The sequence below is a fragment of the Saccopteryx bilineata genome, chromosome 4 (genome assembly GCF_036850765.1).
Source record: "Saccopteryx bilineata isolate mSacBil1 chromosome 4, mSacBil1_pri_phased_curated, whole genome shotgun sequence".
Taxonomy (NCBI): Eukaryota; Metazoa; Chordata; class Mammalia; order Chiroptera; family Emballonuridae; genus Saccopteryx; species Saccopteryx bilineata.
Window position 1 is genome coordinate 28,469,725 of NC_089493.1, and position 27,047 is coordinate 28,496,771.

The 27,047-nt window shown below is 46.8% G+C and overlaps 1 protein-coding gene across 2 annotated transcripts in view; it reads right to left on the bottom strand.

Moving 5' to 3' along the window:
- Window positions 1–14,307: 14,307 nt before the first annotated feature.
- Window positions 14,308–27,047, bottom strand: part of PSEN1 (presenilin 1) — a 68,379-nt gene continuing 55,639 nt past the window's right edge. For both annotated transcript variants that reach the window (XM_066273712.1, XM_066273713.1), the window contains 4 exons: window positions 25,616–25,702; window positions 22,190–22,363; window positions 18,612–18,730; window positions 14,308–16,258 (listed from right to left, as the gene is read on the bottom strand). In XM_066273712.1, the coding sequence (XP_066129809.1) occupies window positions 16,103–16,258; window positions 18,612–18,730; window positions 22,190–22,363; window positions 25,616–25,702 (536 nt within the window). In that variant the 3' untranslated portion in view covers window positions 14,308–16,102. The remainder of the gene's footprint in view (window positions 16,259–18,611; window positions 18,731–22,189; window positions 22,364–25,615; window positions 25,703–27,047) is intronic.

Consider the following 27,047-nt stretch of genomic DNA (forward strand, 5'->3'; position numbering starts at 1 on the left):
CTCCAACAGTTACTGGCTTGGACAAGGACTGGTCTTCAAATCTCAAATCCTACTACCTCAGAAGGATGTTGTGAGCACAAGCCCAGCACATAATTGTTCACAAAAAAAAAGTGCACAATTGATGTGCACGTACAAAAAAGGTAGCTAGAGGTTCTGGCCAGGTAGCTCAGTTGGTTAGAGCATCATCTCAATTCATCAAGTTTTCAGGTTTGAGCCCCAGTCAGGGCACATACAAGAATCAACCAATGAACGCATAAATAAGTGGAACAACAAATCGACGTTTCTGTCTCAAAGAAAATTTTTAGAAAAGGCCTAGAAAGAAGATTCTAGACTAAAGTGTAAGACCACCCCTCCCATTGTAACTTGCCCTCTACACTGGCCCTGAGCCACTCACTAGCTGCAAGACACTCCCTTCCAGGTGGGGGTCGGGGAGCCCAGGGTGCAGAAGGAGCACAGCCCTGGGAGGCAGGCAGACCTGGGCTGGGAACCGCTCTGCAGGTTGCTGATCCAAGGCCATGGCAGATCTCTTTGTCAGGCTGGGTTGGGATGGAAAGCTAGAGAGAAGAGGAAGAGGGCAAAAACCCAACCGCCTCATGGCACCTCCTCCAAGAAGTCTTTCCTGTTCACTTGCAAACTATAACAGTGATACATTTGTCTCTCTTCCTCTAAATTGCAAACTTTGCAAGGGCAGGGATCTGTCCTTTTCGTCACCGTGCCCTGTACTAGAGGTTTGTGGTGCTCCTGAAGGTGTCCTAAAGAGTGTGGTGTGAGAAGCATGGCTGATTGACAGCCAGCCTCCAGCAGCCACACCTCAGGTCTACATCCTGAAGGCTCTTCCTGCTCCTGCTCCCTCCCGTTTATGATCCCTGTTATTTCCCCCAATAGAGTTCGGCACATCTGACCTGACCTGACACACAGGGTTCTTGGTAGCAAACAACAGAAAGAACTTCATTGACTGAAACAGAAAAGCTGCTTAGAGGAAGGACATTGGGAGCTCAAAGAATTGACAGGAAGCTGGAGAATCAGGCACAGAAATGGGCTGGAACCCCTGCTAAGGTAATAATAGTTCATGGCCCAAGAGCAGTTCTGGTTAGGACCTATCGCGCTGGACACCAGACTACTGCAACCACCACTTTAGCAACACTGACCCATGCCACCCGCAGAAAGAGTCCTCGTAGACTTCAACTCCAACAGGGGCATGTCTGCACCCCGACAGCCAGCCCCTGAGAAAGGAGAATTGGAAGCTTCCCCGGCAGGGAAGTCCAGATGCTGGGCTACCCCCAGAAAACAAGTGCCCACTCTCTCCCTGCAGCACCTAGCACACAGTATTTGTTGAATGGAACTTAGAAAACACTACTCTTCTTCTACCTTTGATTTTACTTGGTGGTGGTTGTGCGCTCATTTATTCACTCCCTGCATATATCTGAGTGCTTGCTCTGTGCCGGAAGCTGGGAGAGACCCAGCCAGTGGTGGCACCTGTTTAGAAACCAGCTCTCTGGAGGAAAAGTGCTTTGTGGCATCTATCGGTTCCCATGGTGCGAGGACCCCAAGGCTGTTTTCAAGCTGCGAAGTTACCGTCCTTGGACACAGAGTTGGGAAGCAGGCACTCAGCTCTCCCGAGCTGGGGGCTCCACTCCAGCACATCAGTTGTCCTGCCCCTGGGGAGTTTACATTCTAGTGAGGTGTTGCATTCTAATGTGTTTTAATTCAGAATAAATGAATCTTATAACCTGAATATTCAAATATTTCCACAATAAAAATTACAGAACAGCCTGGCCGGATAGCTCAGTTGGTTAGAGCCTCATCCTGAAGCACAGAGGTTGCCCGTTCACTCCCTGGTCAGGGCACTTACAGGAACAGATCAATGTTCCTGTCAGTCTCTCTCTTTCTCCCTTCTTCTCTCTAAAAATCAATAAATACAATGTTTTTTAAAAATGTAAAAAAAATTTTTTTTAAAGTCACAGAACCTATGATCCAGCCCACTAGCAATCCAAAAGTAAAAAAGATCGCCTCACACCTGAGGATTCTTCTATTCATCACTCCACTTTCTCCCGCCCTCCCACACATATATACATTTCCCTTGATGTATTCCGTCAAGGTCAGGGGTGGGAGAGGGGAATGCTAAAACCCTCAGTGCCAGCCTGCCCCTCAACCTGACCATGTGTTTCCCGATGCCACACCAATCCTCTTGCTGCATAGACAAGTCAGGACCTTGAAGCACCAAGCAAGACCAGGAGAGTGAGAAGTGCAGTGCTCAGTAGTCTGACGAGTGTCCTAAGATAAGCCACCTGGCCTTTGGAGGGGAGTTTCACCCTCAAAGCTGAGACTGAAAGACAGCTTCCAACCCTTTCCACAGACATGAGGGTCATCCAGAGAGAAAGAACAGATTGCCTGGGATGTCCCTCAGTGACATCGGGCCTGATAGATACCCACCCCCTCTGCCCACCCTCAATCCAGATCCTAGGGAAGGGAACCGGGGGGAGGGTGAGACCGTGTGAAAACACTGGAGTTGGGGCAGGACGGCGGTGGGGCAGCAGACCAGAGCCAGAGCAGCAAGGACGAGGGGAAGGAAGGGGCTTTCTCTACACCTGGCCTGGTGCCTGGTGGGCTCCCACCCAGCCGCTCCAGCTTCAGCAATCTCATCCCTTTTCTTCCACAAGGGAACACACACACACACACACACACACACACACACACACACACACGTGCATGCACACACACTGCAAGCATCTGCACTACAGTCTTCTCTGGAGGAGCTAGCCACCTGACCTCCTGGAGACATTAAAGGAGCTCCGCTTCCTGAATGGGAGAGACGTCAGTGTGGGGGGAGGGGCCAGCCTGCCAGCACAGGCCTGAAGGGTCCCTCTCAGCCCAGGGGGGCGCGCCCTGACCTCGGAGCAAACCTGGTGTCCTAGGGCAGTGGCTTCAATGCTCGCTCAGTCGTTGTGGAAAGAGGTCAGGTCATCCGTCTCTCGTCTCAGATCCTGAATTTCTGGCTCAGTGTCTCCTGCTCTGTTGCTGCTGTCAGGGGTGGGCTGCGAGGGAGGGGTCCTGGATCGGGACCCTGGGGGCCAGCAGCCAAGCTCTTTGGATCCTTTCCTCCTGGTCTCTCTTCACCACACTCCCAGGGCACTTCTCATCTCTGCTCTATTTGGATGATTCTCAGCCCAGAAACTGAGAGGTATTGTTACCGTGTGCCAAAAGCCTGCAAACATTACCCAGAAAGTCAGAGGACCAGTGCCTCACAAGTCAGAAACAGACTTCCCAAAGCTCAACTGAAAGGAGGGGCAAGTGCTCCTAACTTCGTTCTTAGAAATGCTTCTCTAGCTTCAGTAATTTTCGGACCTGTTGTCCTGGACCCCTATTTTAGGGTACAATGCCACTGAAAGACAGACAGACATAAAACTAGGTCTAGGTTCTTTATTTTCACAGCTCTTCTATAACTCTAATCCTATTACATATAGCTAGGTCCCAATTCCTTATCAGAAACTTGCAGCCAGCCTGACCTGTGGTGGCGCAGTGAATAAAGCATCGACCTGGAAATGCTGAGGTCGCCGGTTTGAAACCCTGGGCTTGCCTGGTCAAGGCACATATGGGAGTTGATGCTTCCAGCTCCTCCCCCCTTCTCTCTCTCTCTCTCTCTCTAAAATGAATAAATAAAATTAAAAAAAAAAGAAAGAAACTTGCAGCCAAATGTTTTTCAGAATTGAGAATTTTTCAGATTTTAGAAGTTACTAAACTATATATAATATACCTCCACCAGGAAGGCCCAGAATCAAAACCCACCAACCAAAGAGGACAACATAAAAATCACCCACAGCCCTGGCTGGGTGGCTCAGCTGGTTAGAGCGTCGTCCTGATACGCCAACATTGCAAGTTCTATCCACAGTCAGGGCACATACAAGAATCAACCAATGGATGCATAAGTAAGTGGAACAACAAGTCAATGTTCTCCCTTTCTCCCAAATCAATTTAAACACACACACACACACACACACACACACACACACACACACACACACACTCGTAGATCTGAAGCAAAACATAATTATTTACCTGCACAGGATAAATCAAGACTCAGAGTTTAGAAGGGCCAGTTCTCACAAATTTATGGGAGACCTTTCAGTGCTCAGAGCCTTTTGAGTTTCATAATTACCAATAAAGGGTTGTAGAACATACAAATTTAACACAACATAGCACAGAGCAAACGGGATTCTGGTTAGCAGCATCAGCCCGGTGTGCAGATGACGTGCCTGCTGAATCCCGTCATGGCTGGGGCCACGTGTGGGCCCACACCTGGGAGCCAGTGGGGCTGAGGGGAGGCATGACAGCTGTTCTGACAGCCAGCTGGGTTGGAGTCTGGCATCTACCCTCACTGGCCGGGTATCTCTGGCAAGTCAACCTTCATGCATGCCATTTTCTTCATTTTCAAAAGAAGGCAGTAGATTAATGTAAATAAGAAATAAATACTAAAATAAACAACTTCCAAGATACAACAGCAGGTTCAGTGAGAAACCTTGAGAAATGTTATCAGACGCTGCATTTTACAAAGGAGAAAACAAAGGCCCAGAGAGGCGATCCAGTTGGACAGAAGCAGGTCTCCCGGGGCTCTGACCTGGAGGTAAGAAGCGTGGGCGCTGGCCTCAGACCCCCCACTGCCGGTGGGGCAGCCCCGCCCACTTCCTTGCCGTGTGTAAGTTTAGGACTGTTCCTCATCCTCTCAAAGCTCCCATTTTCTCACTGTAAAATGCGGGTAGCAGGCCCCTACTCAAGGGTGGGCTGACGGTGACCGAAACAATGCGTGTGACGGGTTGAGCATCGTCTCTGGGGCACATTCATATTAAATGTTCAGTGGACGTTGGTTTATGGGGCAAGTATGTTCCTCTGGAGTTTTTCTTGGTTAAATGAGGGATAAGAAGAAGCATTAAGAACTGTGTTCTCCTTTATTCCTCTCACATTTAGCATGGTGACATTGACCCACAGGACAAACCCATACGTTTCTTAAGATGTCATAAATGTGGTCTGGGGGAGGATTCCTGTTTGGATTCAACCCTGACCACCAATTTATAAATACTGGTCTCTTAAGCAAATAAGGCCAATTGACTTCAGGCTCCACACTTTCCACACAGCCTTGTAAACAAGGGCAAAACTGGTTCATGTTTGTTCTTACTTAAGACACGTTCCCATGCATGTGCCTTGTTGACATCATCCTGCACGGAAATCCCTTCCTGTGGACCCTGAATCCACCCGTTACCTCATTTATTCACCAAGCACTGTTTGAGCAACTCCTAGGAGAGCGGGGATGGGATGCTGCATGTTCGCACCCAGCTCCTTCGCACCTCTGGGGAAGCTGGTCCCCACCCCGGGGCGCAGGTCACTCCCGAAGGAGATGCACCCCCATGGTCTGTGTGAGTTTTCCCACATGGCTCCCCTCATCTGGCTGAGGCATCGGGATGAACAAGACGTCTGAGGGCTTCCCTGTGCAGGGAGCCAGGCTACAGACAAAGGTTGCCTTGCTCGGGAATCACTAGGAGTGTGGTGGGGAGGAGGACGCCTCAGGAGCAGCAAACCTCAGGGAAATGGAGGACGCAAGCCTGGCCTGGGAGGGGGACTCCCCCAGGCAGAGACAGAATCCTGGGGCTGGGCGGTGAGAAACTTATGCTGGGATGGGGCAGAGAGGGTGAGTCAGGGAGGGGCTGTGGTAAACAGCTGGGTTGGCCACGTTCCCAGAGGGGAGATGGGGCCAGACTTGTCTCCAGCCCCAGGGGTAGGGGCCCGGTGAGGGTGAGGGGCGCCAGGCCTTGCCCTGCTCCCTGCCTGCCCCACCAGCACGCTGGTGTGCTGCCAGGGACAGACAGGCAGAGCCTTCCAAGCAGCCAGGGGCTGGCGGGGAAGAGACCCGGGCACTGCTGGCCAGGGACATGTCAGCAGGGCCTGGCAACGTGGCTGGCCTGGCAGCATCCCCACCTGGTAGGGGTGAACTCCCACTAGCGTGGGAACTCTTTCGGTCAGATGGCTGCCTCCCCTCACAGAAATGTTTACCAGTGCATTTGACTTGAAAACAAAAATCAATTCATGTAACAATTATCAAATGCTTGGAGTGCGTTGGTGAGTCACAGCTTTCATGACAGAAGTTACGTAATCACTTGTAACCGGCCTATGACTGATCTCATGAGTCTGTCTATAACACAGATGAGAAAGGGGGACTTTGATCCTTGCCTGTTAGGGAAAGAGTCCCCCAGAGGATAACCTGCTACATGTGGACAGGTGCAGAGGACCCGGGTTCCTCTCTCCCTGTCGCTGGGGTCATTGCCTGGGCCCAGCTGGTACAAAGTGGCGCTCTGGCTTTCAGGGGGGTATCCTCCATCAGCAGAGAGCCAAACAGGCTGTGCCATTAACAGCACATTCACCCCAGGCAGGCGGCTTCACTAGGGGCATCTAACAATGGCTGAAGCCCTTAAACATCTGTGGAGCTCACTTCCAAACGACCACTACAGTAACCTGAGAGACGAAGTGGCCACATCAACAAGACGGGAAGCCTGGCCTGGCTCTCCCAGCTGTGCTCTAGAGAGCAGGTAGGGAAGAAGGCAGAACGAAGGCAGACACCCTCATGGTTCCCGGGCCCTGTGCCGGTTACCCAGGAGAGAAGAGCCTTCCGCCCTCCGCTGGGACGTTTCCGTCCTCAGGCTCGATGATGCTTCCAAACCAGGGGACCTCTGGCTGGGTTATCCCAGAGCTGAGCCCTGAACTGGGGGGGAGCAGAGTGGGAGGCTGGGTTAGGAGTCTCCACAACAAGGCGTCCCAGGCAGACCTCCACGATGGCAATGGCAGGATGGCACCGAGGTCATTTTCAACACTTCAGAAAATCTGAAGAAATCACACATTCACATCTACCGGGCTCATGCAAGTTAACCCCTAGTCATCTCACTATACAATTAAATTTAATGCTATTTTATAGTATATGTTAGAAAATCCAATGAGTAAACAAACAAAAAAAAAACACCCAAATTATTATTTGAGTTATAGTTCTTTTTGTTTTTTATAAGTTTTTTATTTTATTTTATTTATTCATTTTTAGAGAGGAGACAGAGGAGAGAGAGACAGAGAGAGAGAAGGGGGGAGGAGCAGGAAGCATCAACTCCCATATGTGCCTTGACCAGGCAAGCCCAGGGTTTCAAACCGGTGACCTCAGCATTTCCAGGTCGACGCTTTATCCACTGCGCCACCACAGGTCAGGCTTGAGTTATAGTTCTTGATGGACAAAAATCTAGGTGCAGGATAAAGCCCCAAAATCTCTCCTCAGTTTATTTGATGGGTTATGTGAGAGGCTACCATGGGTTCCTCACCTTGACAGCCATGTCTGGAGGGGATGCACACCATTAAAAATCACAAATTCAGCCTGACCAGGTGGTGGTGCAGTGGATAGAGCGTCAGACTGGGATGCTGAGGACCCAGGTTCAAGACCCGAGGTCGCCAGCTTGAGCGCAGGCTCATCTGGTTTGAGCGAGGCTCACCTCAAGCAAGGGGTTACTCGGTCTGCTGAAGGCCCACGATCAAGGCACATATGAGAGAGTAATCAATGAGCAACTAAGGTGTCGCAATAAAAAACTGATGATTGATGCTTCTCATCTCTCTCCGTTCCTGTCTGTCCCTATCTATCTCTCTGTCACTGTAAAAATAAATTTTTAAAAAATCACAAATTCAGCGTAAATATACTTATCTAGCTGACAGTGTTGTTTCCACTTTTTTTTTTTTTCCAGAGACAGAGAGAGAGTCAGAGAGAGGGATAGATAGGGACAGACAGACAGGAACGGAGAGAGATGAGAAGCATCAATCACCAGTTTTTCGTTGCAACACCTTAGTTGTTTATTGATTGCTTTCTCATATGTGCCTTGACCCTGGGCCTTCAGCAGACCGAGTAACTCCTTGCTCGAGCCAGTGACCTTGGGTCCAAGCTGGTGAGGTGAGCTTTTTGCTCAAGCCAGATGACTGAATGTTCGCACCCAGCTCCTTCGCACCTTGGGGGGAAGCTGGTCCCCACCCTGGGGACCTGTTCATCGCTCAAGCTGGTGACCTTGGGGTCTTGAACCTGGGTCTTCTGCTTCCCAGTCCAATATTCTATCCACTGCGCCACCACCTGGTCAGGCACTTTTTTTGACAGCGAGTCAGAGAGAGGGACAGACAGATGGGGAGAAGAAGCATGAACTCTTTGTTGTGGAACCTTAGTTGTTCATTGACTGCTTTCCCATATGTGCCTCGACTGGGGGCTACAGCAGAGCGAGTGACCCTCTGCTCAAGCCAGCTACCCTGGGCTTCAAGCCAGAGACCCTTGGGCTCAAGCCAGAGACCATGGGGTTATGTCTATGAGCCCATGCTCAACTCAGCAACCCCATGCTCAAGCGGTTGACCCAAGGGTCTTGAACCTGGGTCCTCTGAGTCCCAGTCCGACACGCTATCCACTGCGCCATCACCCAGTCAGGCATAAATCATCCTTGTATGTATATCTTTGACTTCAGTGGTTCCTGACTAGGTTGGCTACCCAGAAAAACAAATCAGTCAAAATTTCCCTGCAGTCCACCTTGAAGTATGCTATGGAGAAGATTAATATTCTTTCCTCTTTTGCATGTGAAATTGACCCTGGGTTACTACATAATTTTTAAGATTTTATTTATTGATTTTAGAGAAAGGAGAGAGAGAGAGAGAGAGAGAGAGAGAGAGAGAGAGAGAGAAGGGGGGAGGAATGGGAATCATCAAAGTATACTAGTTGCTTCCCATAATGTGCCTTGATTGGGCAAGCCCAGGGTTTTGAACAGGTGACCTCAGCATTCCAAGTCAACACTCTATCCAGTGCGCCATCAGAGGTCAGGCATATTTTTTAAAACTTTAGAGAAAAAGACAAAGAGGAATCAAGAGTATCCCACCCCTTCTCCCAAGAGTCAGATCTCCCACAGACCTGGTTTCTCATGCTCTTCCATCTCTTCCCTTTAGAGGGCGCCATACCAGAGACAGAAATGCCAGCCCAAGTTAAGAGCCAACTTTGGTGCAACAAAAGAGGTCCCTGTGGTAGGTCAGGTCACCATCCTCCATGGTTTCTACAAGTCATTTAATGAAGAAAGTCTATTCTAAGTAAATATGGAAACAGATTTTGTTTGCTGAGGTTTCCTCTGGCTAAATCACCTTAACTAAAAAACCAATTATCCTTGCCTGACCTGTGATGGCGCAGTGGAGAAAGCATTGACCTGGAATGCCGAGATCACTGGTTTGAAGCCCTGGGCTTGCCTGGTCAAGGAACATATGGGAGTTGATGCTTCCTGCTCCTCCCCCTTTCTCTCTCTCCCTTTTCTAAAATGAATAAATAAAAATTAAAAAACAATTATCCTTAGGTACTTCCCCCATACTTCCTCCTTCCTGATTGTAAGTATGTGTTCTTTGCCTTCTTGCCAGTTCAGATTCTTTAATTCTTGCCAAATTTACTTCAAATTTTATGTTTCTGGAGGAAACTATTTTTTTAATTTTAATTTTATTTTTTTACAGAGACAGAGAGAGAGTCAGAGTGAGGGATAGACAGGGACAGACAGATAGAAACAGAGAGATGAGAAGCATCAATCATTAGTTTTCGTTGCGCACTGTGACACTTTAGTTGTTCATTGATTGCTTTCTCATATGTGCCTTGACCACAGGCCTTCAGCAGACCGAGTAACCCCTGCTTGAGCCAGTGACCTTGGGTCCAAGCTGGTGAATTTTTGCTCAAACCAGATGAGCCCACGCTCGAGCTGGCGACCTTGGGGTCTCGAACCTGGGTCTTCCGCATCCCAGTCCGATGCTCTATCCACTACACTGCCTGGTCAGGCTTCTGGAGGAAACTCTTGATCTTAAACCCTGTCCTTTGTGGCCCTCTCCTTTACTCTCCATTCCCAAGTTCAATGTAGTGAGTCACCACGGAGTCACAATTGTGTTGCTTGTGCTCAAGTATGCGGTACCCTCTCCCTCTTAATGTCCTAAGCTACTGGTGGGCAGGGTCTCTCCCTCCTTCCTCCTCTTCCACCCCCTCAGCCCCAGAGAGAATAGTTGGGCCACAGGAAACTGTGGTACTTACCTTAATGATGCATAATATCCAGCCTCCTCCAATAAATTCAATTAAAAAAAAAAAAGGAAATCCAGCCTCATTACTGCAACCCCTCAAACCCGCTCCAGGGCATTCTTCATCCAGAGCACCTTCCTCAGGGCCCAGACACCTCTCCCAGCTAATGATGAAAAGCAGGATGCTCTGTGGCAGACTCCAGCGACACTGCCTACAAGATTCATAAAAGCAAACGATGCCTCCGATTCCCAAGGAGAAAACAGACACCCTTCCTATCCCGATGCCCCGAGCCACTGTAGCCAGGAACACGTTCATCTTCTACACGTTCCTTCTGAAGACAACGGTCTGCTTTGGTTTTTTATGCCACAAACTTATTTCTGATCAGTAATTCAAACTTATTTCTGATCAGTAATTCTCAACATTGTATGTACTATTCACTGTTTACTAAAAGGTTCGGTGGAATTTGGGGACAGAGTGATAAGACAACCTATGCTCTACCAGGTCAACAAAAGTAATGTTGGTGGCCCTGGCCGGTTGGCTCAGTGGCAGAGCATCGGCCCAGTATGTGGAAGTCCCGGATTCAATTCCCAGCCAGAGTATACAGGAGAAGCGCCCATCTGCTTCTCCACCTTTCCTGCTCTCCTTTTTCTCTCTCTCTTCCCTTCCCACAGCCAAAGCTCCATGGGAGCAAAGTTGGCCCAGGTGCTGAGGATGGCTCCATGGCCTCTGCCTCAGGTGCTGGAATGGCTGTGGCTGCAGCAGAGCAACACCCCAGAGGGGCCGACATTGCCCCCTGGTGGGCACACCGGGTGGATTCCAGTCGGGCGCATGCGGGAGTCTGTCTGTCTGCCTCCCCCCACCCCATCCCTTCTCATTTCGGAAAAATACAAAAACAAACAAACAAACAAAAAACACAAAAGTGATGTTGGTGTTTCCCATTGATATGACCTACATAATAATAATTTTAACAAGATTATCCTTCAGCACATGAAATATTTGCACTGTACTGCAACATACATACATGTCCTATAAGTTCTTGTTTTGACAGTTTTTACATTAAAAATTTTCTAGAAAAATATATTTTCAGAAACTATTACTCTGAGACTTCTCATAAATAGATTTACTATCGCACCGTTCAGAGACGTGGCCTGCTGTTACCCACAGGCTGTGCTGAGGGAGGACAGCAACAATGTATTTGTGTTTCTGAGCTGTTTCCTGACATTGCTGAGCCGTCTCCCAGTTACACGTTACTCTCCCTTCACGTAAGAAAACGAGCGCTTCTGGCATCACACGGGCTTTATTTTTCTGACAGACACAGGAAAATCTGCAATCATCTAGCAAAATATCTTACCCAGAATTCAAAAGATGCATTCGGCCTGTCTGAATCATGTAACAAGCAGTGTCTGTAGAAGCAAAAGCCAGACAATAAACCTGTGAGAGTCAATGGTCCTGCTGGACCTGCAGCCCGGCCCGCCTGCTGCACAGGAAAGAAACCTATCCTGTACTCTATCCCCCAGACGGGTGAGTGAACGTGCCCTGAGGCAACAGGGATTTATTTTAAAAGAAAAATTGCTTCCTGGGAAATCTTTCCTGCTACACAGATGAGACTGAAGTGCTAATACCTCACACTTTAGGGCCCAGGATGGACCCAACTACTTTCTCAATGCTGCCAGCGGCCCTGGGCAATGGCTTTGATGTTCAAGAAAGGGACTCATGCCTGACCTGTGGTAGCGCAGCGGATAAAGTGTCAACCTGGAAACGCTGAGGTTGCCGGTTCAAAACCCTGGGCTTGCCTGGTCAAGGCACATACGGAAGTTGATGCTTTCTTCTCCTCCGCCCTTCTCTCTCTATCTCTCTATCATTATCCCCCCATAATGAATAAATAAAATCTTAAAAAAAAAGAAAGGGACTCATTTCAGCTCCAGGCTACCAGAGAGGAGGACTGTTCGAACAGTTCCATCCAGATGACCAGCGAGGGGGCGCGATGACACTCTGTGGTACACTCTGCTCGGCCGTCTCAACGAGGGTCGTGGGGAGCGGGCACCACTGTCTTCTTTCCCCTGTGTTTTGAGAATTTAAAAACAGGAAAGATCACAAGGATCACTTCTGGGCTCAGACTTACGATGGTGATATGATATTGTCTTCCCAGAGCAGAACCAAGTGGCCAATTTTCAAGTCTTTTCCCAAACTCAATGATCAGGACACCCTTGGAGGTGAGGGGAACGGTGGGTCGACTGCTCTTTATAAACTATCCAAAAGCAAATTTAGAGAAAAAGAAGTACTGTACTGAAAGGATGGGTTTCTGGAAGAAATCAAGTCACCTTTATAACATCAATTTTCTAAATCCTCAATAACAGTCACTGTGAAAGCAGTTACTGACAAGTACCCAATATTTTAGCAAAGTTAAAGAACGGCTGTATCAGAAAACAAGAGACTACAGCTGTATTTTGAGGACAGATCATATTCATCTTTTTTAAAATGTTGAGTTTTAGGATGAGGAGAGACAGAAACATCAATTTATTGTTCCACTTATTTATGCATTCATTGGTTGATTTTTGTATGTGCCCTGACTGGGGATCAAACCCACAACCTTGGCATATCAAGACAATGCTCTAACCAACTGAGCTACCTGGCCAGGGCTCATCGTTGCATCTTTAGACTCCAGCACCATGGAAGAGACTGAACAAATCTTACCATACTGGTGACAACAATTTTTCTTCCAGGTCTAGATCTCAAACAGGGAAATATGCATGGCTGGGCAGTGGGGAGTTGGGGTCAGACTTCCTGGACACACCTGACCCTGGAGGATCTTATGTGATGGCTTCACTTCCGACTCACATTCTACAAATTATGAATAAAACTACACATACAAGTTTTTTTGAGGCTAAGTAAAGGAAAAGTGTTAAACATATATTTATTCAAACATCTGTTATGAATGGTTTTTAAAACCAAGGGAAACTTTCTTTTAGGGGGGGGAACAGGAAGGGAGAGATGAGAAACATCGACTTATAGTTTTGTCACTTTAGTTGTTCAGTGATTGCTTCTCACAGGTGCCTTGACAGGCCAGGGAGGGGGCCTCCAGCCAAGCCAGTGACCTTGAATTCAAGCCAGTGACTATGGGATCATGTCCGATGACCCCATGCTCAAGCCAGTGACCCCACCCACAAGGCAGTGACCTCGGGGTTTTGAACCTGAGACCTCAGCATCCCAGATCAACACTCTATCCACTGTGCCACCACCAATCAGGCAAAAACCAAGGGAAACTTTTTAAAATAAAGATCTGGGAGTTTAAAAGGAAAACACCACCTGTTTAGTTATTAATTCTGTAGTGAAATCAGTAATTTGCCCACTTATGAATGTTTCAAGTTGCTTAGAAAGCTTCTCTATATTCTGAACAAGAAATTTAGCCACTTAGTGAGAGCTGTGATCCCAAGACCACACACTAGCCTGAGAATCACAAACAGGAAAGGGAGTCCTTCTTCTTCGAAAAAACCCTACAAATCTCCCAGAGACGGTTGGTACTTTCTCAGGCTAGTGTGGAGCTGCATTCTGTATACAAACTCTTCTGCAGGGCAGTCAGACCCAGAAGTCTGGTCGCTTTTTCCTCCTGTTTTCCTTCTTTCACCGAGAGGCTTGGTGTGGCCGCACAGGCTCTATGCCTGCACTGCCGGGCCCCACAGCCACCGCTGGCCCGTGTGAGGGGCACCCTCAGAGGAATTGCTACTGTTCTCTCTAATGACAACCCATTTTCATGGTGGACGATGAGCAGTTTGATATTCCAGAAATAACTGAACTGATTCTAAAAAGATCTGAAGGAAAAGTTCTGTGTTCTAAGATTGGTGATTTAAAGAATAAGATGTGTCCCCTCTGTGCTGAGATGTGGTTCTATCCTGTAGAAAGTGACAGATTTATCGCAATCTTTCCACACAGGACAATAACACATGGGGTGGATTCAAACACACACACACATACACACACACACACCACACAGCCCCTCCTCAGAGAAGCCTTTCAGGAAAGATACAGCACATCTGGGGCCTTCGCACAGACAAACTGTTCTAAATCAGGGCTCCCTCAGGACAGCTTCAAATCACAAACTGGTTGTAGCTGTTGAATGGTGTCTTTCTAGAACACCACACTGCCATAAGACTGAGCAGGAAAAAAATCTTGGAAGAAAGGGCTAACAAAGGGAGACGAGCCCCCCCCCCCCCCGGCCCCTTTCTCTGCACAGCAGGCTCGTTCCCCTGCAGTCCTCACCCGCCTGATGTGACGGCAGCCCGTTCTTCCTTACGTCCAGGTTAGTGCCGACACTCTCCCAACGCTAGTTTCAAAGAACTATTCCATGACAGAAAGCAAATATTCAAAACTCCAAGGAGAACCAGTCCCAAACCAGATCACATACGAGGCTGAGAGAAAGCAGTGGGACCCAGAGGAAAAGCTGGTCTTGCTTCAGCCACAGGGAAACCATGTTCCTTACGCACGCTTACCGGCCGATCACAGGGCTCAGGGTTGTCTGTGGTACAGAAGGCCGGTGCCCTGGCAAAGCGTCACTCAGAGGTGCCGTGTGCCCATGGCAATGGCTGTTTATGTGCGCTGTCCAACCGAAGTGCACGGGCCGCGCTCCACTGCCCAGCCCACACGGAGTGCACTGGAACAAAAGGCAAGGCCGGGGAGCCACAGAGCACCCTGACAGGTTCACCTGTCCCCGGACATGAGCTCATCCCGTCCCAGTAGCTGCTGCAGGCCCTTCTTTCTTCTCTTGGCACCTGGTTCTCCTCCCCAACCCTGGGTTCTCCCCCAGCTCCCCAAGTGTAATAATGACTTCCCCAAACTCTTGCTTTGCACTGATGCAACTGACCATGACTTGACAGACCGCCAGCCAGAGACAATGGGCTGTACTAAAAAAAGAAAAGCCAGGACAGAGAGCACTTCACCGGCCATTTTACTCTTTAATGCTACCGCCTTTGGGCACACGCTGTATTTGCTACTGACGAGGTGAGGACAGTGCGGCCGACAGCACTGCCATCACAACACGTTCTCCGCACCACAGAGCAACATCCCAGAATGCGGGACCGTCTGCTGCCACAGAGCTGTCGTCTTCGCTGGAGGAGAGAAAGGCTTGCAGGGGAGCGGAGGGAGAGGTGGGGAACAAAGAATGCATCAGGGCAAACAAACCTACAAGGATGTCTCAAAGTTAGGAATTTGGGGATAAAACCAGAATTTGCCTAAGAATGAAAGAGAATCATTGAGTTCTAGTTCCATTACTTCCAGAAATTACTGAATTTGGAACCTGAGGTTAAGATTTTTAAGATAAAGCAACTTCAAATAAATCCATACTGGCCTTGGGGAGAAATGGCAACCAGGGATGGTAACGAGTCTCAGTGCTTCAGAACAAAAACTGTCAAAATCAACTTGTCTATCTGCCTTGACTGAGGTGAAAAAAGTCTTATTTAAAAATGGTAAGTCTGCAGCAAAAAAAGTCTGAAAGTGAAAGTCCGAACCCCTTTCCACCTTCCCATCTCGCTCAGGCACCTGCTCTCCTTACAGCACCTCCTCGGCAGGTTTAGGATTCAACACAGACTTCCTAGGTTGATTTCAGCACGTTGTTTAAGATGATGAGTCCTGTTTGGTGTAAACCGCTTCATGTAACCGCTTAATAATGGTAGTCCTGAGAGTCTGCAGTGTGGGTAAAATCCACCTGTGACCAAGGGCCAAACTGCTGGTGAAAGCAAGCAACTTCTCGGCCCATCACTTTGCCTTGTCCTTGTCCCTTGGATCTGGCAGTTGTTGCACCAGGGGACTCAGTTCACCACAATGACATATGTTCAAACTGTTTTCCGTAGACACCTCCTTCCAATGTCCAACAGTGCAGGTGGTCAGGAAGACTTGGAGGGAAGCTGCAAAAGTCCAGCTGGAGATCTTGACTTTGTTAGATGTGGACACAGGAAAATCACCTTTGTCCTTCACAGATTTAATTATAGTCAAAGAAGAAAAATCCATGGGAGTGGAATCGCAAATCTGCTAAATATAAAATTGATGGAATGCTAACTGGTCCATAAAGGGCTGCACAAGATAATCTGTGGCAAAGTAGAAAACCAGCCCAAAGGTGATGGAGATCGGAAGGGCTGGCAATGCTTTCTTGAAAATGGCGAGGAGTAATAATGTAAGGCACAAACCCTGCGGGGCAGAGGGGAAAAGACACAACTCAGGCAGAATTATGAAAGTATTTTGTGCAAAACAACTCAATCACAAGTCTTAGTTTTAATTTAGTTAATTGAATACAATCCTTTGAGGTCAAACTTTAGAACAAATATTTCCATTCAACCTGGAAACAACATTCATTTTCCTTTGCCACACAGAGCTCATTACTTAAACAGACTTGGTTCTTCGTCCCCTAATTCTAGATAAAGAACAGAACCTGAAAAGAAGTAAAAGTATTTTTGAAAAAAATTAAATAATGCCAAAATCTGAGTGGCTACCATGAGTTTAGTTTGGCTGGCTACAATCCCGGAGGGGAAGAGTGGTTTTTTAATTTTTTTTTTAATTTTTATTTTTTGGAAGAGTGGTTTTTATGCAGGGGACAGGGGGCAAAGATGCACGTAGAATATGTCAAGAGAAGTTTACGAAAAGTATGTTGCTGCTGCCTTGGAAACCCAGAGCAGCCATACTGTGTTCACTATATTTTTAAATGTAGTTAGTGAGACACTAACCATAAATTCTGGAGGCTCAGCATCATGTCAGGTTTATCCAGAATAAGTAATTTTCTTATTAAAAGGCACAACTCATTCAGAAAACTAACCTCTAAAGAGAAATAAAATACACAAAATTCTAACCGGTTATATCCTCATCATCAATCATAAGTGTCATCACAAAATAAATGCAATATAAAGGCTCTCATCTATAATAATTTCACTCACATATGAAACATCAAAGAGATCTCATCTCTAGTAAAAAAAGAAAATCAGTAAGAAACATGCTATTGAAACTCTAGTTTTGAAAGCGCCCGGCTCTGTAAGCAGGCCTCCATGAGAGCATGCACTAACTCCCCCCCACCACCACCAGACTCAGGGACCCAGTGGGACTCCACTTCCCCTATGGACACAGCTAATCTCCTACTCATCTAAGCTGCCTGAAACAGCAGTTCCTAATCAGAAGTACTTCTCAGAATTTCCTGGGAAACTTTAAAAATAAAAAATAAACCTGCCTGACCAGGCGGCAGCGCAGTGGATAGAGCGTCGGACTGGGATGCTGAGGACCCAGGTTCGAGACCCTGATGTCGCCAGCTTGAGCGCAGGCTTATCTGGTTTGATTGAGCAAGGCTCACCAGCTTGGACCCAAGGTCGCTGGCTCGAGCAAGAGGTTACTCGGTCTGCTGAAGGCCCGCGGTCAAGGCACATATGAGAAAGCAATCAATGAACAACTAAGGTGTCGCAACAAAAAACTGATGATTGATGCTTCTCATCTCTCTCCGTTCCTGTCTGTCTGTGCCTATCTATCCCTCTCTCTGACTCTCTCTGTCCCCGTAAAAAAATAAAATAGCCCTGGCCGGTTGGCTCAGCGGTAGAGCGTCGGCCTAGCGTGCGGAGGACCCGGGTTCGATTCCCGGCCAGGGCACACAGGAGAAGCGCCCATTTGCTTCTCCACCCCTCCGCCGCGCTTTCCTCTCTGTCTCTCTCTTCCCCTCCCGCAGCCAAGGCTCCATTGGAGCAAAGATGGCCCGGGCGCTGGGGATGGCTCTGTGGCCTCTGCCTCAGGCGCTAGAGTGGCTCTGGTCGCAATATGGCGACGCCCAGGATGGGCAGAGCATCGCCCCCTGGGGGGCAGAGCACCGACCCTGGTGGGCGTGCTGGGTGGATCCCAGTCGGGCACATGCGGGAGTCTGTCTGACTGTCTCTCCCTGTTTCCAGCTTCAGAAAAATGAAAAAAAAAAAAACTGAAATAAATTAAATCAGAATATCTCAGGGTGGGGACACACACAGTTTTAAAAGGTCCCAGATGATTTTAATGTAGAGTGAGGCAGAGAACTACTTAGGTGAAGTTTAATTATTGTTTTTAAAAAGCTCTTCCCGCCTGACCAGGTGGTGGTGCAGTGGATAGAGCATCAGACTGGGATGCGGAGGACCCAGGTTCGAGACCCCGAGGTTGCCAGCTTGAACGGGGCTCATCTGGTTTCAGCAAAGCTCACCAGCTTGGACCCAAGGTTGCTGGCTCGAGCAAGGGGTCACTCGCTCTGCTGAAGGCCCACGGTCAAGGCACATAAGAGAAAGCAATCAATGAACAACTAAGGTTTAAAAACAAAAAACTGATGATTGATGCTTCTCATCTCTCTCCATTCCTGTCTGTCTGTCCCTGTCTATCCCTCTCTCTGACTCTCTCTCTGTCTCTGTAAAAAAAAAAAAAAAAAAAGCTCTTCCCCAGGTGACTGGACCACTCAGCCCAGCAGGGGTTAAAACGGGATGGCCTTAAAGGGACAGCATAATCAGAGTTTCGAGATGAGGTGTCTGGCATGTTTTGTTTAGTGCATACTTACAATTAATATGGCTACGAAACAGGCTATGGTTGTGTTCCAGTCTCCGCTGGCTGTCGCTGAAGCTTTACCAACCAGAACACTGTAGAAAATGAAGTCCCCCAATCCAAGCTTTACTCCCCCTAAAAAGAAAAGATTACAAACAGAAAAAGTTTGTCACTCTTTGCTATGATCTTACAATTCAAAAATGTCACTGCGCCTCCACCCTGCACGGAATGAGCAGTCAGTAAATGACATCATGCAGAATCAGGCTTGAGCAGGTTTTCTCTTTCTTTCTCTTCTGACTTTTTTTAAAATAGGAGTTTCAGACTCTGTGTGGCTGACTCTGGGGTCTTAACCGCAGATGCTGCTGTTACATATCAAAAGTAACAACGAATAATAATAGTCATCCACTGAATGCCTAGTTTATGCCTACACTTGTTCTAATAAATCCACATAAGAGCCTACGTAAGTATCATCTCCTTTTTAAAAACACAGCTTTACTGAGGTACAATTTATTTCATAAAATTCACCTATTTGTGTAAGCGTAGAATTCAATGATTGCATAAGCATTTTCACAGCCCCCACATTTCCATCACTCTAAGAAAATACCTGTGCCCGTGGAGTTAGTCCCCTCCCACCCCAGGCCCTAAGCCAACACTGCTCTCTACAAGTTTGCCTTTCTAGACACTTCATAGAAATGGACTCATTCATTATGAAGTCTTTTGTGACTGGTTTCCTCCACTTAACATGTTTTTGAAATCTATCCATGATACTTGCATGCCTGCAGTTTATTCCTTCTTACTGATGAATAATTTTCTATCGTATGAATATATTTAAGTGTTTATCCATTTACCAGCTGATGGACATCTGGCCTGTGTTCCTTTTTGGGCTGCTATAAATAACACTGCCATGAACATGACTGTACATACATATTTTTGTGTGGACAGACTGTTTTCATTTTCATTGAGTAGACCCCAAGAAGCGAAATTGCTAGGTTACATGATTGTGTTTAGCTTTTTAGAAAATTGTCAAATTCCTACTGCCCAACTGGCTGTACCAGTTTACATTCCCACCAGCAATGCCTGAGTGTTCCAGTTTCCTCACATGTTCACCCACACTTCGTATCGCTAGTATTTTTTTTTATTATGAACAGATTTTTATTTATTTATTTATTTTAAAGATTTTATTTATTCTTTTTTTTTTTTTTTTTGTATTTTTCTGAAACTGGAAATGGGGAGGCAGTCAGACGGACTCCCGCATGCGCCCGACCAGGATCTACCCGGCACGCCCACCAGGGGGCGATGCTCTGCCCATCGGGGTGTCGCTCTGTTGCGACCAGAGCCACTCTACAGCCTGAGGCAGAGGCCATGGAGCCATCCCCAGCACCCGGGCCATCTTTTGCTCCAATGGAGCCTCGCTGTGGGAGGGGAAGAGAGAGACAGAGAGGAAGGAGGGGGGAGGGGTGGAGAAGCAGATAGGTGCCTCTCCTGTGTGCCCTGGCCGGGAATCGAACCTGGGACTTCCGCACACCAGGCCAAAGCTCTACCATTGAGCCAACCGGCCAGGGCCTATTTATTCATTTTAGAGAGGGGAGAGAGAGATAGAGAGAGAGAGATAGAGAGAGAGAAGAGGGGAGGAGCTGGAAGTATCAACTTCCATATGTGCCTTGACCAGGCAAGCCCAGGGTTTCGAACTGGCAACCTCAGTGTTCCAGGCTGATGCTTTATCCACTGCACCACCACTGGTCAGGCTATTTTTTTTTTAAAGTATAGGCCCTGGCCGGTCAGCTCAGTGGCAGAGCGTCGGCCCTACATGTAGATGTCCCGGGTTTGATTCCTGCTCAGGGCACACAGGAGAAGTGCCCATCTGCTTCTCCACCCTTCTCCCTTCTCTCTCTCTCTCCCCCTTCAGCAGCCATGGTCTCTCACAAAAACATGGGTGTACAAGTCTCTTACTGTCATCTTTTGGAGCATAAAAGTTTTTAAATGTCTTTTTTTTATTTTTTTAAATTTATTTATTCATTTTTAGAGAGAGAGGAGAGAAAGAAGGGGGAAGGAGCAGGAAGCATCAACTCCCATATGTGCCTTGACCAGGCAAGCCTGGGGTTTTGAACCAGCAACCTCAGCATTCCAGGTCAAGGCTTTATCCACTGCGCCACCACAGGTCAGGCCGCATAAAAGTTTTTAAACTTTTAAAAAATAGTGTACCAACATTTTCCTCCTCTTTCAAAATTGTTTTGGGTGTTCTAAAAACTGACAAGCAGATCCTAAAAATTCCACAGAAATGCAAAGGTCCTAGGGTTTCTGTTGTCAAACATTTTTGTTTGTTTGTTTGTTTTGGGTTTTTTTTTTGCGAGAGAGACAGAAAGACAGGCAGACAGACAAGAAGGGAGAGAAATGAGAAGCATCAATTCATAGTTGCATCACTTGAGTTGTTCATTGATTGCCTCTCATTTGTGCCTTGACTGGGGGGCTCCAGCTGAGCCAGTGACCCCTTGCGCAAGTCAGCGGCCTTGGGCTTCAAGCCAGTGACCTTTGAGCTCAAACCAACAACCGTGGGATCATCTCTATGATTCTACACTCAAGCTGGCAACCCCACGCTCAAGCCGGCAATCTCGGAATTTAGAACCTAGGTCCTCAGCAACCCAAGTCAACACTCTATCCACTGTGCCACAACTGGTCAGGCTGCCACACATTTTTAACCTTATAAGTTCTTCACAAAAAGATAAAGTCAAGCAAATACTATAGGTTTAAAAGATAGGCTTTAGTCTGACCAGGCAGTGGCGCAATGCATAGAAGGTAGGACTGGTACGCAGAGAACCCAGGTTCAAACCCTCAGGATGCCGGCTTGAGCACGGGTTCATCCAGCTTGAGCGCAGGGCAGGGTCATTGACTTGAGCGTGGGATCACAGACATGAATGACCCCATGGTCACTGGCTTGAGCCCAAGGTTGCTGGCTTGAACAAGGGGTCACTCTCTCTGCTGTAGCTCCCCTCTCCCACCCCCGTTAAGGCACATATGAGAAAGCAATCAATGAACAACTAAGGAGCCGCAATGAAGAATTGATGCTTCTCATCTCTCTCTCTTCCTATCTGTTTGTCCCTATCTGTCCCTTTCTCTGTCTCGGTCACAACACACACAAAATGATGGCTGTGTGGTGGTGGTGCTAAGATGATGAAAGAATGTCAATTATTAGTTTAATATTGGTCCCAGATAGAGGAAATATTAATCTGAAGTTAGGAGGGGCTGTCTACAAAGGGAATTATAATGTAAAAGGCTAAAACATTGAGTATAAAGTATTAATAAAGTATTTGTACACAAGCATATTACAGCCATGAAGTCTAACTGGAAAGATAATTTCAAAGAAATCACTGACCTTATAAAACAAATGCCAAAGATCAGGCTGTAAAGGGCCAATTTAGAAAACCCAAGGGGTAGAATCTGACATTAACAAATGGTGCTATGAGAGAGCACTAGCTATTGCCACTTCCCATGAAAAGTGGGGCTGTTATAAGGCTCTTGATTCATTTCATTTTGTGAGAGTTTGAAGCTGCAGCACCTAAGGGAATCCATGAGTTTCCACTAAAGCAGTGTACATACTTTCCTCTGGGTCCTCGCTGGCTAGGATGCTGCTGGAAAGTTCCTGGACAGCAGTTCGTGACTCGGGCGTAGACTGATGAGGTCCCAGGCGACTGTCCCTCTGGGCTTCCCACTCCTCACTGAAGCCACCATCATCACTCTCTGTCACAGGATCTTGTGACTCACTCCCTGTGCCTTCAAGAAAATTAGAAATCACAACTGTAATATTCAGAAAACTTTCTTAATACCTTTTAAAAATATTACATGGAAACAAGAACCACTTGTTGTCATTGTAACTAGGCTAACTGGCTCTTAAACCACAAAACATGAAGGGCCCGTGGGTTGCGTACCCAACGGCCATTTGTCCTCTTATTCCTGAGGGCAGTCTCACCCATATGACTCTGACGGTAAATCCTGATCAATCCAAGCCAAGCATGGTACTCCCCTATCTTCCTCTTCCCAAAGAAAGCTCTGAGGCTTTGGGTTTGGTACTAGTCAATGTGTGATGAGGCAAAGCCTGCTGGGAATTTCTCACTCTTGATGAGAAACTTAGGAAGACACTAACCACTCCTTCCTTCCCCTGGATGTTGTCTTATCTGGATATGATGCCCGGAACTGCACTTGTTATCTTGTGACCATGAGGAGCAGTGGCCTAAGGACCAAGCCTCTCCTTAAGGATGGTTCATCAGGAAGCTGGAAAGAACCTGGCCCCTTGATAACACCAATGAACCACAAAATTAACCAACCCCATAAATGACTACACCTCAGGGTTCTGGTCACATAAAAGAACACATTTCTCCTTTGTTTCAAGCAAATGAGCTAGGTTTTCTGATGTTTGCAGCTGAAAGCTTCCTAACCAATGGCACTCAGCACTGGCTTTAGTGACGAAGGGAAGGGGGGAGTGCATTTTTTTATGGGCTGGTCCAGGGGTCCCCAAACTTTTTACACAGGGGGGCAGTTCACTGTCCCTCAGACTGCTGTAGGACCGCTACATACAGTACTCCAGTACACTGACCACCAATGAAAGAGGTGCCCCTTTCAGAAGAGCAATGGGGGCCGGATAAATGGCCTCAGGGGGCAGCAAGCGGCCCACAGGCTGTAGTTTGGGGACACCTGGTAGTCATTTTGTCATAATGACTATCAGTCAGTCTAAAAATTGTGAGCACAATATGATAGTTGAAAATCTTTGCCACATCAAAAAATAATTAATACACGTTAAGTGAAGTTGATAATACATTTTTTCCTCTATTTTTTATTTTAAATAAAAATGGCACACGTTCATAGCAGAGGTAGGTTTACCATGAGTAAATAAAGCTGGCAAACTTCAGGCCTCTCCCTCGCACCGATTTTTTCTGAGAGGGGCCCTTGAAGTTTTGTATTTGTATTCTTCTTCTTACCAGGTCTCCACAAAACTGAAATCTTCCCTGGTTTGGAGTTTATGAAATCATACAAGCACGGGGTTTATACATAAAAACAGCAGTCCCGCTCTGCCCCTCCCTCTCACTCCTTCTTTCAACCTTTTCAGCTGTTTCTTTTGGAACTGAGATCTATCGTCATTTATATATAAATAGCATGGTCATGGTGCTTTATCTGGATGTTTTTATTTCAGGTTAAAATCTAAGTCATTTCCTACAGAGAGGTGAAGCCTAGCTCCCGTTCTCATGCACACAGGTAAACACACAGTGTGGAGATGTACTCATAACTCTCTCCACACTCCCCCTGTGTCATAATTTATGTTCAGTTCCATTTTTATACTGTCAGAATGCAAATATTATTCAAAATGAAACTACTCTGCTATAACCAAAATACAGTCTAATTACATTTGCTTCTTTTGTACTTTGTTTTCCCTGAAAAAAATGCCTCGGTTATTTTCCCCTTAACTAATTTTCTCTATATTATGATGAATTCATCCTCAAATTCTTGACAAAGTTCCCAGGCAGGTAACCTCCCATTTCTATAATTATTTCCTTGTACAGACATCCCTCTTGTTCCAGTGTAATTTCCAGTTCTTCCAACAGTGGTTTCCAACTGGAGGGTAGCGCCTCCCTTCCAGAAGGTGTTTGGAAATAACTGGCGGATGAGTTTTGGTCATTGTAATACTTGAAGCCACTATTAGCACTTGGTGGGTGAGGGGCCGGGAGTGTGAAATATCCTGCAGTGTGAGAGTCCCCATACCACCCAGAACTGCCCCACCCAGACACCAGCAGCAGCTCCCCCCCCCCAGGGACTCGGCAGGTGGTCCTGCCCCTCCTCACTCCATGGTGCTGCCCTGTGGCTTCCTCTTCTGGAAAGCAATTCCTTTCTTCAGCGGGCCATCTAGTACCACTTCCTCCGGGAAGCCTTCACTGACTTCCCAGAATAAAATTCCTCTACCATAAACTCCATAGCAACTCATACTTCTCCTCTGTAGGACTCTCACAACTGTGTGAATTACCTGTTGAATGTTTCTGTCTCCCCAAATAGGCTCCAAAGAATAAAATCTTGATGGGCCAAATACATAGTCATACCTACATATAAACAGATGTACTCACAGACAATCAGTCTTTAATTTTCTTTAGCTTAACACAATAACCAGGCTTGCAGCAATTACTTTCAATATATTTCTTATTTCCCTGCTAGGTCTACTGCTGGTACCATGCCACCATTTACTGCTGCCTTGCTCACTTGCAGAACGAGCCTGACTGGGTCCCAGGAATTCTCAGTTGAAAGTATCCTCCTCAGTGACCCAAGGGCTAAAACAGCAGGTTCCTGGCTCTGTAAAACCGAAACGCTTCCTTTTCTGACGAAAGGCAACTACGGCCCTTTTCCCAGCTCTTAGCGATCTTTACTCGGCCTGTTTTCAGCTTCTTCATAAGCTGTTCTTTAAAAAAGAAGATTCCTTTCTTCTTGACTTTGATATTGTTTTGCTGTTCAGCTCTTTCTAATAACAATTCCGAACTCAAGTTCTCCTTCACATCTTCTGTAGCACCCACACGGGCCTTTCCATCTCCCGCCCTCGGGAACCCTATTGTCCTCCCCGAGAAAGCAAAGCCATGTCCCTCTGCAGTATTTTATCTTCTCAGTCCAAACACGATCACATCTCAAATAAAATTATTTAAAATTATTCTGGCTATGTCAGATAAGAGAGATTCATTTTTAACATGTTTGGAGAGAGAACTGTCTTTTCTTTTAAAAATCAGCCTCAACTTGAACCTTTCCATACTGGTATTAATGGTATTCAATAGCAGAAATTCTCAGCCTAGGGTGCCATGGCTGTACTGTGGGGTTTGGGGCATCTGAACTCCTTAATAGTTATCTATTTACTGGGAATTACCACAGCTTTCGGGAGATTCTCAAAGGAATTTATGACCAAAGAAAAAAATAAAATCACTTTAGAACTCATTATTAGCCTAGAAGATACGACAACGATCCTAAAACCCAGGAAATTACCAAACAAAAGTCACCTACTTTGTACATTGTAAGTGGAGCTTTTGGAGACCTTCCTTTGGGCTTCTGGGTCTCCTTTGGCCATATTCACCAACCACACCATTGTTGCTGTAGAAAGACAGAAGTCCAGGTAAGCACTGGCAACACAGAAGGGAAGTGAGTGCACGGATAGATAGCAGCCATTAGTTCTCTACACAAGTCACCAACCTTCTCACTGTCCCCTTAGGAATCCTCAACAATCATGTCTGGCCTGTGGTAGTGCAGTGGATAAACTGTTGACCTGAAACATTTAACTCGCTGGTTCGAAACCTAGGCTTGCCAAGGCACATACGGGAAACAACTACTACAAGTTGATGCTTTCTGCCCCTCCCCCCCTTTCTCTCTCACTCTCCTCTCTCTAAAAAGCAATCAATCAATCAATCAATACCTAAAATCAATCAATAATAAAAAAGAATCCTTAATAATCAGAAGTAAATGCAGTTTACTTATTTATTTTATTTTTTTTACAGAGAGAGAGAGTCAGAAAGAGGGATAGATAGGGACAGACAGACAGAAACAGAGAGAGATGAGAAGCATCAATCATTAGTTTTTTGTTGCGACACCTTAGTTGTTCACTGATTGCTTTCTCATATGTGCCTTGACCGTGGGTCTTCAGCAGACCGAGTAACCCCTTGCTCGAGCCATCAACCTTGGCTCCAAGCTGGTGAGCTTTTTTTTTTCCTCAAACCAGATGAGCCCATGCTCAAGCTGAAAACCTTGGGGTCTCGAACGTGGGACCTCCGCATCCCAGTCCGACGCTCTATCCACTGTGCCACTGCCTGGTCAGGCAGTAAATGCAGTTTAAAAACCATAAAAGGTCTCTGATTTTGAGATGTAAAATTCTGAAACTGGATGTTTACTGTAGCTTTAAAACTGCAGCTGCTGCCTGACCAGGCGGTGGTACAGTAGATAGAGCGTGGGACTGGGATGCTGAGGACCCACCCAGGTTTGAGACCCTAAGGTCGCCAGTTTGAGCGTGGGCTCATCTGGTTTGAGCAAAAAGCCCACCAGCTTGGACCTGAGGTCTCTGGCTCAAGCAAGGGGTTACTCAGTCTGCTGAAGGCCCACGGTCAAGGCACATATGAGAAAGCAATCAATGAATAACTAAGGTATCGCAACAAAAAACTGATGATTGATGCTTCTCATCTCTCTCTGTTTCTACCTGTCTGTCCCTATCTATCCCTCTCTCTGATTCTGTCTCTGTAAAAAAAAACCCCAAAAACAAAAAAAACCTGCAGCTGCTATTGTAAAACTGTTCATCTCCACTTACAGTCCCTGAAAAGTAACCAAAAGGAAAACAGCTCAGGCCAGCAAGATACCACTGAGACAATAGCTAGACTAGTTGAACATCTTAAAATAGTATGAATTCACTGATGAAAATGACTTCTTGGGACTAAATAAGAGGACAAACTAG